The sequence below is a fragment of the Pinus tabuliformis genome, chromosome 7, assembly GCF_031772625.1.
Source record: "Pinus tabuliformis cultivar Carrire ecotype Pingquan chromosome 7, CPIR1, whole genome shotgun sequence".
Lineage (NCBI taxonomy): Eukaryota > Viridiplantae > Streptophyta > Pinopsida > Pinales > Pinaceae > Pinus > Pinus tabuliformis.
In genome coordinates this window covers 1975126090-1975139655 of record NC_142293.1, presented here as the reverse complement: position 1 = coordinate 1975139655, position 13566 = coordinate 1975126090, and the positions used below count along the sequence as shown (strand labels likewise).

Genomic DNA, 13566 nt, shown 5'->3' with positions numbered 1-13566 from the left:
GATACAATTACTCAGTTTTTCGAGAACAAACTAAGCATATACTGCATTGTCAAGCGATAAGAAGAAAAACATTACAAGAGACACCATCTAACGAGGGGGATGGTTCCTCTAGATAATAATTTAACCAGCCAATTTTTGGAGCTAAAAACAAGAAACCCTCGCAGAGGACACTGTAAGCCCAGTGGCCAGGCGTTGGACCTATTGAACAACCTGCAAGACAAAGAAGAAGAGGAGGATAAGAGAGTTTAAAATAATTATAATTGTTTTTGAGATATACCTAAACCCTCCATCCTCATGACTACTAAAAATATTCTCATAAAGATTAAATCCAGGTTTTAATAAATTAAAAATGAGAATACTTATATATATATATGAGAAATTTATATAATATAAATAATATTATAAAGAACCACAATATATGCATTTTTACCAAGGATCTAAATGAAGAGAGAAAAAAAAGACTCACAATACACACTATTGAAACTAGCCTCGAACTTTCTTAACCCCAAATTTATGATGTCCCAATGAGTTTAAATGTCTCGAGATGCAAACTTTTTCTCACATTTTACACTAAAGAAGAAATTTACATGGATTTGATCCCTTTAAATGCTTGATAAATTCAAGGTTAAAATAAATCTAAAATAATATGAATTTTTGAATGCTTGATAAATTCAAAATTAAAATAAATCTAAAATAATATTAATAAAATCCAATGCTTGATAAATTGAAGGTTAAAATAAATCAACAATAATATTAATAAAATCCGTGGGTACAGTTTAAGTGAAATAAATCCCATAAATAGTACAATAACCCGCTAAGGAGCTCCAGGATTTTAGGCATTGTGTTTAAGTTTAAATCAAATAAATCGCATAAATAATACGATAATCGATTGAGGAGTTCAGGCATTCAAAAACCAAACCAGAACGGAACATCAACTGCGAGTACGAATCAAATGGCGGCTTCATCCCCGTCTTCTGCGCCTTTGACTGAAACTGAAGAATCTAAACGCAAGCTCACTTTCAAGGTTTTTTAGCTTTCTGTTTTGCCATACAACATTAATTTCGAAATCATGCTATAATTGCGTTTGATAGTTATTGAATTATTTGCTTTTGATGTGTTCACTCTCAGACGAAGCAACTGCAGGTGGCTATTGCCGAACTCAAGAGTCTTCCGTCTTCAAGGGTCTGTTTTTTCCTCCATGACTCATTTCCTATTTTGGATTTAATTTATCTATAGAGAATACAATTTTTTTAAATTATTGGATGTCAGAGGGTTAAGCTATCTCACTATTTTATCTGTGCTCATGTCTGTATTCATTCCATCAAATCCAATGCACCCAATTTATTGTAGATTCGATGCCTCTTTACAAAAAGTGTTGATGTATCGGCTGCAGAGCGTCTCGATTCTTTCGGTGCAAAGAACACTGAGAGGAACAACTTCTAATGTATTTAGAGACAAGGAAATGCAGTAGAAGAAACAGTGTAATAGGAGTACAATTTTTTTGGTTACGTTGCCTCTCATCCACACCGACAGATTTGGCCAGATAGTTGCAGTGCAAGGAACTACCCGTTATTTAAATATAGTGGTGAAAGAATTAGGAAGGCTTTCAGAGCCATTGAGCCAACTGGTGTTTGTGGCTTTGTAGCCTTTTAAGTGCACGGTGCCCTTCTATATTTTTCGAAGTATGCTTTATAATTCTATTCGATGAAAACCTTTAGGATACAGAGCATGTTCTAGTGTAATGTCCTAGGGTAATTTCTTGCCCTTAGGGTTCCTTCCTGGTTAGGGTTTTTAAAAAAAATCATTAACAGTAAGGCCCATTCATAGCAGTATTTAGGCATGAATATAAAATTGCAACAGCAGTACAATCCTTCAGTGAATTCTCACAGATTTAGAGTTATATAGCCGAGAATATATCCAACCAATGATGCACAGTGGATTACAACTCTATTGATGACAGAAATTGTGATTATTCAACAAATTCCCAGAAGTGAGGGTTCACTGCCCTCAACAGCAAATATATTCAACCAATCAAATTCCCATAAACAGTACTGAGATGCCAAATTAAATACACCAGTACTAAACTGCACTGTCCAATTTAATTACTAACTTGCTAGCTTGCTATCAATTACTGTATTAGACTGGCTACTTTACTGTTTTTTGTTATGTCCTTGACTGTCCTAAATGATCAACAGATTATTGGGCCAAGAGTCTCATTCTACAGCCCAGTATGAGGGGATGTTTAAGTCTGTCTGTTCGTCGAGTTGGCATGTGCCCCTTTAAAAGGAAAATAATTATGCTCTAAATAGAAAAACAATGTTGGCTATAATAAAAAAAAATGATTATGCTGCAAAGTAATTAGAAGTAAAAAAGTATCCGAGTAAGATTTTTAAACCTTATACTTTTCAAAAATATGTCAGCAAGAGATTTACATAAACTATTTGAAGATCTATGTTAACTAATTTATGTCCATATCACCATTCTAATTTGGGCTGATAAAATGTCTCGATGTACATGTCATGTAAAATATTTTAATGGCAATTATGTATTTATTATATATTTAAATTTTTTTATGTATATATCATGAAAAAATAAATTTGTATGGTTAAAACATTTATTTGGTCCTATATATACTATATATAGTAATCAAAAATACAATTTAAGCAATGAAAAATTACACATTGTATTTTGCACTCTAAAGAAGTTTGCACGTGAAGAAATTTGATCCCTCTCGGCTCATGTTAGATTCGTACTTAAGATGGATCTATGCTGGTCCTTAAAACAAGCCATGAACTTTGGTTGGGAAGTCACACAACTCGATAGACCTAAGTAGCTTCGGACTAGGAATTTTCTGTTAGAAACAGAGTCTGCAGCTTTGCCCTACGGCCTGTGGTCCAAAATCTCCTTAGATGGGATCAACACTTCGTTGCTTCAAACCCTCAATTCGCACCAAATAATTTATCAAGGTTTTTCCCTAAATAAAAGTGGGAGATGCTTCGTTGGTCGTTGGGTAGAATGGGTTGATCATTGAAAATATCCATACAGAACCTTGACCTCGCTGTGCCAAAACTGATTTGAGTTGCTCAAGAAGAATCGTTGTGCAAGAACAAGGAAAAATTGTCAATCTTCAGACCCAAACTAGAACTGCTCCATTGCTATGCCGGGACAAGGAAAATGGTGTCTAGGTAGGGTGGGATCTGTTGCTGCAAAAACTAGCAAGCCTAGTGGCTAGAGCTAGAGGGCACAACAACAATTTGGGACAAAGACCCACTGTCACCACAGCCTAAGTCCCCTTCTCTTCTCAAATTTTCACCAATGGGGGGAGTCCTAGTGTCCCTCACTTGTGATTGATGTATCTATAATACATTTCAAAGTGAGGCAAGGATGGCTCATTAAATGGAAAGGTTCAATAAATATGTGAGCTTTGGGAGAGCTAGAAAGACTTTACAAGAAGAACCCCATGAAAAAGATCCTACATGAGACCTAGGGTTGAAATATATGACTATATATAGGCACATCCAAGGTCAAGGTAGGCAAAAGAAAAGACTATGAATGATGTGCTACTAAAGTACAAACCTTCAAGAAATCCCTAAGTTGAAGGATAGCCCCTAGGGTTCCCACTTAGTGTGATAGCTAGGGCATCAATTTAATCAAAATTCCACCGTTGGAATTTGTTCAAAACTTATGGATGCCTAGAGGAGACACAAGGGAAGAATTTTGTTCAGATGGAATCCCAAAATGCCTCCTTCCTAAAAAAACGGGCGGGGTAACTCATGTACCATGATTGCTCCCTCCTACATTCATACACCCAAGGTATGGGCTTCCTTTATTATAGCAACCCTTGTACCATGGCATATGGTTTGGAGCCTTCCCTCCTGTCCCCACTCCATTCCATCACTATTTCACATGACAACGACCATTTGATGGGTGTACCTCTTACCACGAACCTATCACTCCCTTAGAGGTTGCAACCACCTAATAGGGTCCTTCATTAACTCTCTTGTCGAGAAAGGTAACATTAGTACATGTGTAAAGCCCATTTGGAAGGGCATGCCACTATGAAGTGCCCACTTCTGCCCTTGATTAGCAAGCTTATATACTCAATTATACTAATGAATTATTGTACTGAAGGTGATGAGACACATTGGATCTTATACATGATTGCATATGGGTTTTCATCTTGGACTTGGTCTCCTTATACGGGATCCAAGCCACTTGTAGGGTGAGCGTTGAGAGCCGTGGGCCTTCAACATTGTAGAGCATTGATTGCCACACCATTGTTGGCATTATGGTGTGCATGGTTCCAGTTAGTTGATGTTGGTATTGGTTCATGATGGCAGCTAGCTCATGTTGGCATTGATGTAAACTCTATGTAGACTAATTGATGCATTGATGCCTTCCTTGTAGTATGGTTGCAGCTGGTTGTCTCGGCATTGAGCTGATTGTGTTGGCATTGATGTCAACCTTGATGTAGGATGATGGTTGCTCATGTGCTATTGGTGCTCATGACTTAGTGCAGGAACTATGGTTGACTTCTTGTAGCTGTGTGTTAGCTTGATGAGGATGTTGCTGAGGTGCTACAGTGTGTTGCAGGTTTGTTCAAATATGTTGCAACTTGTGCAGGTGTTTGAGGGGAGTATTTCATGTCCCCATTTTTATTCTTCTTCGTAGTACAATGAGGGTGGATTTCCAGGGCAGGAGATGGCCAGGTCAGTGGAGCAGGTTTATGTCATTAGGGGTCCCGATGGAATTTTGAGGAGTTTTTATGGAATTTGATGGCATTTGCTTGGCATATCCCATCATCCACACAGTTTGCCTTTCATTCCATCGCATTCCGACAACTTTCAGAAATCAACATTATTATTGGGCATAACTTAATTAATTATGCTCGAGGTGGCATTCCGGGGAGATTAATTGATGGAACACCTTAGTGTAATAGCTCGTTGGAACCAAAACGAGAAGATCTACAGGATGGGATGCTAAGAAGAGACTTCTAGTAGCTGAAGAGAGTATGGTGGGCGATTTGCCATTTCTTTAGTTAAAAATGACTTTAATCAGTCATTTAATTAAGGGAAATATTTAATTGGAGAAAAAGGGCCAAAAGTGACTTAAGTGAAATAAAATAAAATTAAAGGTCACTTAAGATAAAGTCAAAGGAGGAGCTTCTAGAATAATAATAAAATAAGATGCTTCTAGAGGCTTGGAGATCTATCCATAGATCTATAAAAGGGGAGGAGATCATTTAGGGACATCTGGGATTGAGTATTATTTCTTGTATGAGAAGTTGAGAACCTGATTCTCTACTCCATTGGTAGCCCCAAGACGGAAACCCTCGGGTGATTTAGAGAGATTGGGCGAGCACCCATCTTCCCTTGGTGGATCCATTCAGGGTTCACAAGTTGCAATTATTTGATTTTTAGTGTGATTTGGGAGGCCCACTGTGGCATTATTGTAGATCTGTTGAGGCCAACTATCTCAGCTATTTTGTTATTCCAACATGTAAAACCCCAATTTATATATTATAATAAAGCTGAGATTGTTTCCGCTTATTGTGATTATAGAATTGCATGCATTTTATATGTTTTATTTTACATGGCAATCTTTTGTTTATGAATATAATTTTTATCTAGAGATTTTTTGAGTTAAAATTCGAGTTGTTCCAAATTTATTTCAATTGGGACACTACAATGGTATCAGAGCCTTGGTCTTGGCTTAGCCTGAGGGTTTTCAGGATTCAATTGCAACTATTTTTGTGTGAAAATGATTATTTGAATCAAACTTTATTATTAAAAAGGGGAGATAAAGATCTCATCGTGAAGTTGCAGTGTCATTTCCAGGGTTCCTATTATTGAGGCAGTGTCATCTCTATCAATATTGCTATGGTTGAATGCGGGAAGGTACCATCAAAGAGGAGATCAAAGGAGTAATTTATTCATTCGTAAATTGAGATATCAACCTAAGGCGCATATTTGAGGCCGTATAATTAATCCAGCCAAGTCACCTGAGGGGTTGATCTCAATATGTCCTGCGCGCTACTATTCGAACAAGTTGAAGCTTCCTTGAACTCAAAGATCTGTTACTCTTTAAACAATCCATCATTTTTAGGCAGTACGAGGAGGGTACTCTGTTTGGGTTTGCTGCGACTCCCCAAACAATAGTTAACCCATTAAAGAATCATTGCGCTTTCTTAAGGAAGAAGACAACCCTTCCACACGGATATGGTATTCTTAAATGATTCAGTCAATGGCACCAGCAAACAAGACGTCCAACCCCACAGAAATCAAGGTTGAATCGTAGGCAATCGATGTGACGTTCAGGTTAAAGGTGTTGGGACGAAGGCATTGATTGACCCGTATATAGTGTTTTCTTGTATTTGCCACTCTGAGACAGAGTGTTGTGGGGGCCGATTTACTCATCTCTACGGGTCACGTTGCATTATTAGCAATGCACGAAGAGCCACACGTCGAAGTCGTTCATGTAATCCACTCATGTGAAGCAGGATGGTCGACTGGGGGAAAGCCAAATTACCTATTACGTTGACCAATCACGAGTTTTGGGACTGAGTTGAAGCCGCTAGCAGGTCATTGGATGTATGCAGCCTGTGGAGGAACGAAATGTGATTATGGATAGCGATTGATTGCTGACTGCTCCATGAGTAGATTTCGGGTCACGTGGGCCATATCAGAAGTTGCTAGATCGATCGTGGTGGCTATGTGATAGGGGACCTTCATCGGAGAAATAACGTAGAGGAGCGACAAATTAGATCGATGCATGCAAGACGTCAATTGTTGCCTGAGGTCGACGTGAGTTAAGGAAGCGTTGTAGTGACCGGGAATAGGGGTCAAGGCACTGGTTGCACGCAGAATTCGAGGAACTAAAGTCGGCATAAGCATCGTGCACAATGACCAAACGATGCAAACGTCTTTGGGTGCAATGGCGACGCTAAGAATGTGGTAACCACATGTAGCAAATCATTCTACGCAATTCTGAAAAGAGTAGAAGAAATTTACACAAAGAAGTTGAGTGGGAGCCACGTGAAGGCGCGGAAAGAGGTGTACTTTGTCTGCATCGAATTGGCATCCGTTTTCCAAACAATGAATGAATGAAGGAAATTGCTGTAATGGAAGGTCAGATTTCCTATTGCTGTCAATGCTTGAGTACGCATCATATGAGTTATTCTCTTTCTTTTATCATATGTGGGACACTACAGTTATATAGTTTATTGACATACAACTAATCTGCTGCTAAGAGATTAAGTAGCAGAAATATCATTGCTGCTAGAATGTGTGAAAGTTGTTGCCAGTACTATTGCCTGTGACCAAAACTTGAGTATCTGCTGACATTGGTCTGTCATTATAAATATATGCTACAGAATGAGAGGCATTGTAGGTTAGTGTAATGTTGTTGGTGTATTGGGCATGATGAGTTATGTGTGAGATATAGATTGCAGTAAGTTTGCCCTTAAGTGCATTTGTTGAGTTGAATACTTGTATTTGCCAAATGTCTCATATATTATTGCTACAGTAAAATTTTAAGTTGTTGGGGTGTTGGGCCTACAAGAGGTGTTCATATTATATTTGAACCTCTATGTAGTTGTTGAGTATGACTTGTGAGGGAATTGTTGTACTATTATTGCTGTATTAACATGTAATTGCCCTCATTGAGCTGAAGACATGGAGAAACTCACAAAACTCCTAAATAAATTGGAAAAATTAAACAATGACCCTTGGAACTTTCATGCATCATTGGACCAAAAACCCAAGCAAGACAACAGACCTTTATCAAGAGGAATCTTATGCAATCCTTCAAAAAGAACAGCCAAGGGATCTGCAAAAAGAGTTGGAGATTGGGCACAAAATATTTGCACTTGGAATAGATTTGAAGCACATGAGGGTCAAATGGAAAATTCTCTTCAAACTTGATGAACTAGATGCCCTCCTTTCCAAAGTGATCTAGTTAGAAGGGAGGAAATTAATTTGGGCTCTAAAACTAGCGATGCTTGCTCTCATACAACATAAGTTCTTAGAGGAACCTTGTGAAGGGGTTAGACTTCTAGTTGCGTCTTGTCTCAATAACATCATGAGACTAACTACCCCTATAGTGCCTTACACTAATGGTGTTATGAGGAGAGTTTTCAAACTGATAGTAGAGTCTTTCCAGGACTTGGACAACAGTGCAAGCTCTACCTTTAGGAAGAAGCTTGATATTTTAGGAGTCATGGCCATGACTAGGACTTATGAGATCATGTTTGATCTAGAGTGTAATGATTTGATCCTACAGATGTTCCAATGCTTCTTCAGCATTAGGAAACATCATCCCGACAGAGTCATAACACACATGCAATCCATCTTGTCCTCATGTATGAGAGGCCGTGATGCCATTTGTTGGGAGTTGCAGTCTCGATTGTTTTCTGTTTGGAGGAGAGAGCAGTTGGTATCACTTGCTACTTATGAGCTAGCCGAGAGGTTGGTTGAGCAGAACATTGAGCTGTTCAGGAGGCAGTTGGCTAGGGAGGAGCAACTCAAGTTTGGTGGATCATGCAACAAGAATGAGCTGAGGGGGAAGGGTCTTTGCTTCATCTGCAAAGGACCTTGGGGACCTGAACACTCATGCTTGAGTGACACTAAGGAGATGACAACGATAGAGCATGGAGATATTCTTTATGTCTGTCAGGATGATGACTCTTCGTTGGACGAGTCCATGGGTTCATACGATGATACCTTAGAGGAGCACGAACAGTCATATGGAGTTGATGACAATAGCCCAGATATGCATCCATGTGTGGTAGAGGAGTACGAGGAGCAATTGATTGTTCCCATGTGGGAAAGAGATCAGGGAGTAGATGAGCGGCTGATGATTCAACATAGAGAGCACATAGAGGAGCATGAGTCATGGTGAGTCATTGACATTAGGCTAGATTCATATGATGAGCAGTCCATGGGTCCTAGGAGAGACATTCAGGATAGTGTGTCACCAGTGATGAGTCAGCATGAGCAGCATATGATGGAGTGTGAGTTGGCTGAGGAGGATGAGGCACACAGTATGCATGATGGGCCTCTTTGGGAGAGCCAGTTGGAGGTTCATATTGAACTCGTGATGATGGAGGATGAGCAACCACCCTTGGGGATAGTCGTTGATGAGGAGCAGACAGATGTACAGACAACTGGCAGGGTGACGAGGTTCTTTGACACTTGTCCTCAGGAGATGCTGGAGTGACAGGATAGTTTGGCAGGAGATTGGTGGACTGGATGAGCGTGGAGTTTCCTATTAGGCGAGGGAGATGGCAGTGCATCCATCTTTGGGTCTACCCATTGATGAGGTGCAAATCGATGTAGTGGCAGTCAGCGGAGTTGCAACATTTTTAGGCAGCAGCCCTCTCCGGGAGTACATAGATGAGGCTTGCAACACAGTTTGCTCACTTTTTCCCATTAGAGGGAGAGAGGCATGATTTCTTGGACATGTTTTGATTGTCCAGGTAGAGCATAAGGAGTTGAGCCTGGACCAGTATTAGCATAACAGACGTATCCCTTGCACAAGAGTCCATGCATTGGATTGGCGAGAGATCATGAGTTGGTATACTTTTGATGGAGTATCAACCTTAGCTCGGGACACAATACAACAGGGGCACTTAGATGAGGAGGTTACTATATGTTTCAGTGAGTAGTGGGAGGTGGATCGACAGTTCACTAGTGTTTCCATAGCATTTTCCCTGCATCAACAGAGTGGTGATGACCTTGGCCTATGCCCGAGGTTGGATTGGAGGGAAGTGATGAGCTGGTACGCAGTTGGTGGGACAACATTCACAACCGGAGCTATAGCACAGCCAGAGCCATGGAGCATTGGTGCTCCTTCTTGGTGGCATTGGGATCCAGGTGGATCTACTAGTAGCAGGTTGAGTTAGAGATGGACATGGGATCCAGGTATTGGAGGATCCTGTCATGTTTCGATAGCTTGGAGGCATGACGTGGACCAGTGGTTTGTATGGGATCGGGCATTGGGTCTCAGTTGCGTTGGGCCACCAGATTGGTCCACAGATTTGGATTGCTTGAGGGCAAGCAATCTTGGGGCGGGAGGACTGTCATGTCCCCATTTTTATTCTTCTTCATAGTACAACCAGGGTGGATTTCCAAGGTAGGAGATGGCCAGGTCAATGGAGCAGGTTTATGTCATCAGGGGTCTTGATGACATTTTGAGGAGTTCTTATGGGATTTGATGGCATTCGCTTGGAATATCCCATCATCCACACAATTTTCCTTTCGTTCCATCACATTCCGACAACTTTTAGAAATCAACATTATTATTGGGCATAACTTAATTAATTATGCTCAAGGTGGCATTCCGGGGAGATTAATTGATGGAACACCTCAGTGTAATAGCTCATTGGAACCGAAACGAGAAGATCTACAGGATGGGATGCTGAGAAGAGACTTCCAGTGGCCAAAGACAGTATGGTGGCTGATTTTCCATTTTCCTTAGTTAAAAATGACTTTAATTAGTCATTTAATTAAGAAAAATAATTAATTGGAGAAAAAGGGCCAAAAGTGACTTAAGTGAAATAAAATAAAATTAAAGGTCACTTAAGATAAAGTCAATGGAGGAGCTTCTAGAATAATAATAAAATAATAAAATAAGATGCTTCTAGAGGCTTGGAGATCTATCCATCAGATCTATAAAAGAGGAGGAGGAGATCATTTGGGGACATCTGGGATTGAGTATTGTTGCTTGTATGAGAAGTTGAGAACTCGGTTCTCTAGTCCATTGGTAGCCCCAGGACGGAAACCCTCCGGTGAATTTATAGAGATTGGGCGAGCATCCATCTTCCCTTGGTGGATCCATTCAGGGTTCACAGGTTGCAGTTATTTGATTTTTAATGTGATTTGTGAGGCTCATTGTGGCATTATTGTAGATCTGTTGAGGCTAGCTATCTCAGCTATTTTGTTATTCTAGCATGTAAAACCCCAGTTTATATATTATAATAAGGTTGAGATTGTTTCTGCTTATTGTGATTATAGAATTGCATGCATTTTATATGTTTTATTATACATGGCAATCTTCTGTTTATGAATAGAATTTTTATCTGGAGATTTTTTGAGTTAAAATCTGAGTTGTTCCAAATTTATTTCAATTGTGACACTACAGAGTAGAGGACTTGTTGGTAGACAAGTCAATCCTTGTTTGTTGGCTTCTGGGTCAACTTGGCAGTGGCACTTGGGAGGCATGTTTGATCCATTTACATAAGTGTCACAAGTCTTGGAAGTGGTTTGGAGGCATGTACAAATGCTGGAGAAGGTGATCCAACAAGTGGCAGAGGTTCTTATGTTTTTTCCATATGCTCTACCCTAACCGCATGGTGATAACCTTATGCATGTGGTTGAAGGGCTCCAACTGCTAGGTATCGGGAGACAGTTTTGTGCGTGTGGTTACAACTGAGAATTGCTAGTCTTGTTGGTGCAGTTATGGCTTAACATGAAAATTCATTCGCATTCCTCATGCACATGCAGAGTAATTCAACTTGGAAATATCGAGAGGCTTCTAGATTAATTGAAAAAGGTCAGAATTGGTTTGAAAAGTCTTCCAATGGGTGTGAATGCATTTAGTGCACAAGTAGTGATGGTTGAGGATTGATTTCGTCAAATTTTTGCACTCTTGATCCCAGGCCAAAGGTGAATTTCGCCCAACATGTTTTATATACTTCATTTTGGAGTTGGGTGAGGTTGATGAAGTGAGCATGTGAGTGAGAAGGATGTAGAGAATTAGAGGAATGCTTTAGACCTAGTGGAGAGCAATAATAGCTTGTGCATGGGTGCTAATGGCAACAGAATGAGCAAATCTATTTGCTGAAGCATAGTATTGATGCAGAGTTTTAGATTGCAGATCAGAGATGCAAAGAGCTATAGTAGAGTTGTTGGTACAGATGGAGAGCTTGATATAGCTCCAAGTTTATGACTCTCACATTTCTTTTGCAGGTGTTGCTCGTGCATTTGGCACATAGCCATTGTGTTTTATGTTGTTGATTGTCTTATGTAGTAATTATTGTTTTGGAGTCAGGATTTGTTATTATGACTTAATATGAGCTATGTTTATCCTGCTAGTTGATTATGTTATTCAGAGTTGATGCATATGTTATGACCACTACTTTGCTTGAGTGGAGAGCATATGATGTGATTTTATTTGTTGATGGTGTCTTGTTGCTGGAGATCGTATCGCAGAGCTGAACTGAGTTAGTAGAAAGTTTTGGGATCCGGTGTAAAAATATATGAAATGAGGTCCGCATAGTGTAGAGGAGCAGTGACTTCATGAGAGTGGAGCAATGATTTCGAAGCTTCAACGAAAGGAACAATTTGTTTTGTCCATCCAATCGGAGTTGGATAGTTCAATCAGAGTTGGGCAAGGATCGTTGATCGTGGTGGCTTTCAGCGGATGGTAGTCCATAGATTTGTGTGAGAAGATAGTCTTCCGTGATGATCAGTAGAATTGAGTCTTCTGGCTGATGGGAGCAGCTGATTGTATATGAGGTCGAGTCTCCTAGCTGATGGGAGTCAACAAATCTATGTAAAAGACCATTGCTTGACATAATAGAGATTCAGAGCAACGCAACAACAAGAAGGGTGGTTTTTTGCTCGGAGAAGGGTTATACACCAAATATCTTGTGTCTCTTGTGTGGATGTGTGTTGATGTGTTGTTTATTGTTGCTCTCATGGTTATGTTGTTTTAGATGCATATATGGTTTGTGTTTATGAGACAATTTAATGTGTTGTTGGTTAATATATGCATGATTCAGTAGAGAAGTTTTAATTGGTAAAATTGCTAAGAAGATCACACTACTGATTCCCACCCCCCCAAGTAGTGTTCAAGGTTTCCAACAACCATGGGCTTCTTTAGCACCACCATATTGCTTGTTCGTGCCCCAGTTATACAGAGATGATGATGCACTTCAACTACACATTGCACCCAACACTTGGCATCTGATCGAGGGCCCATAGGAGCTTTTGTCTCACTGGGAGAGACATGGGAGGGTATGTGTCATCTTCTAGCCCTCATTGATGGAGCATTGACTTGATCTTGAGCCATTTGGAGACCCATGAGACCCATTTGCAACCCACAGAGCCCAAGATGGGGTTTGGAGATGTTTTGTAGCATTTGGAGGGTGTCTCCCTCTTATTCATTATGTTTGAGGCCCTCGCTTTCATCATAGCACATTGAGGGCTCATTTTGGCCTTCCAACGACCCTTCCCACTACATTTTGCACTAATTCGGCCCTCTTGGGATGGCTTATCATTCACTTTAGTAGCTATTTGGTGGGTTGGTCACCAAACACATGCTATCTTACACATTAAAGTAAATTTAGGGGCATTTAGGTCAATTTGAATGAGATGCCCATATAAATAAGAGAGACCTCATTTGTGTTTGATCATCACACTTGGGATTTTCGACTACCTCATTAGAGGATTTTCGGCCTGCAATTTTGTGGAGAGATTTGGATGAAGCTAATGCATTTTGATATTTGGAAAAGTTCGTATTCTATCTTCGAGCTTCTTTTTGGCATTCTTGTGGATGGATATACTC

General features: G+C 40.0%; 1 protein-coding gene across 1 annotated transcript in view; it reads left to right on the top strand.

Annotated features, from left to right (window-relative positions):
- Nucleotides 1–810: 810 nt before the first annotated feature.
- Nucleotides 811–13566, top strand: part of LOC149256385 (Prefoldin chaperone subunit family protein) — a 54110-nt gene continuing 41354 nt past the window's right edge. Inside the window, exons 1-2 of the mRNA XM_089457416.1 lie at nt 811–1024; nt 1129–1182. Of these exons, the coding sequence (XP_089313542.1) occupies nt 953–1024; nt 1129–1182 (126 nt within the window). The 5' untranslated portion in view covers nt 811–952. The remainder of the gene's footprint in view (nt 1025–1128; nt 1183–13566) is intronic.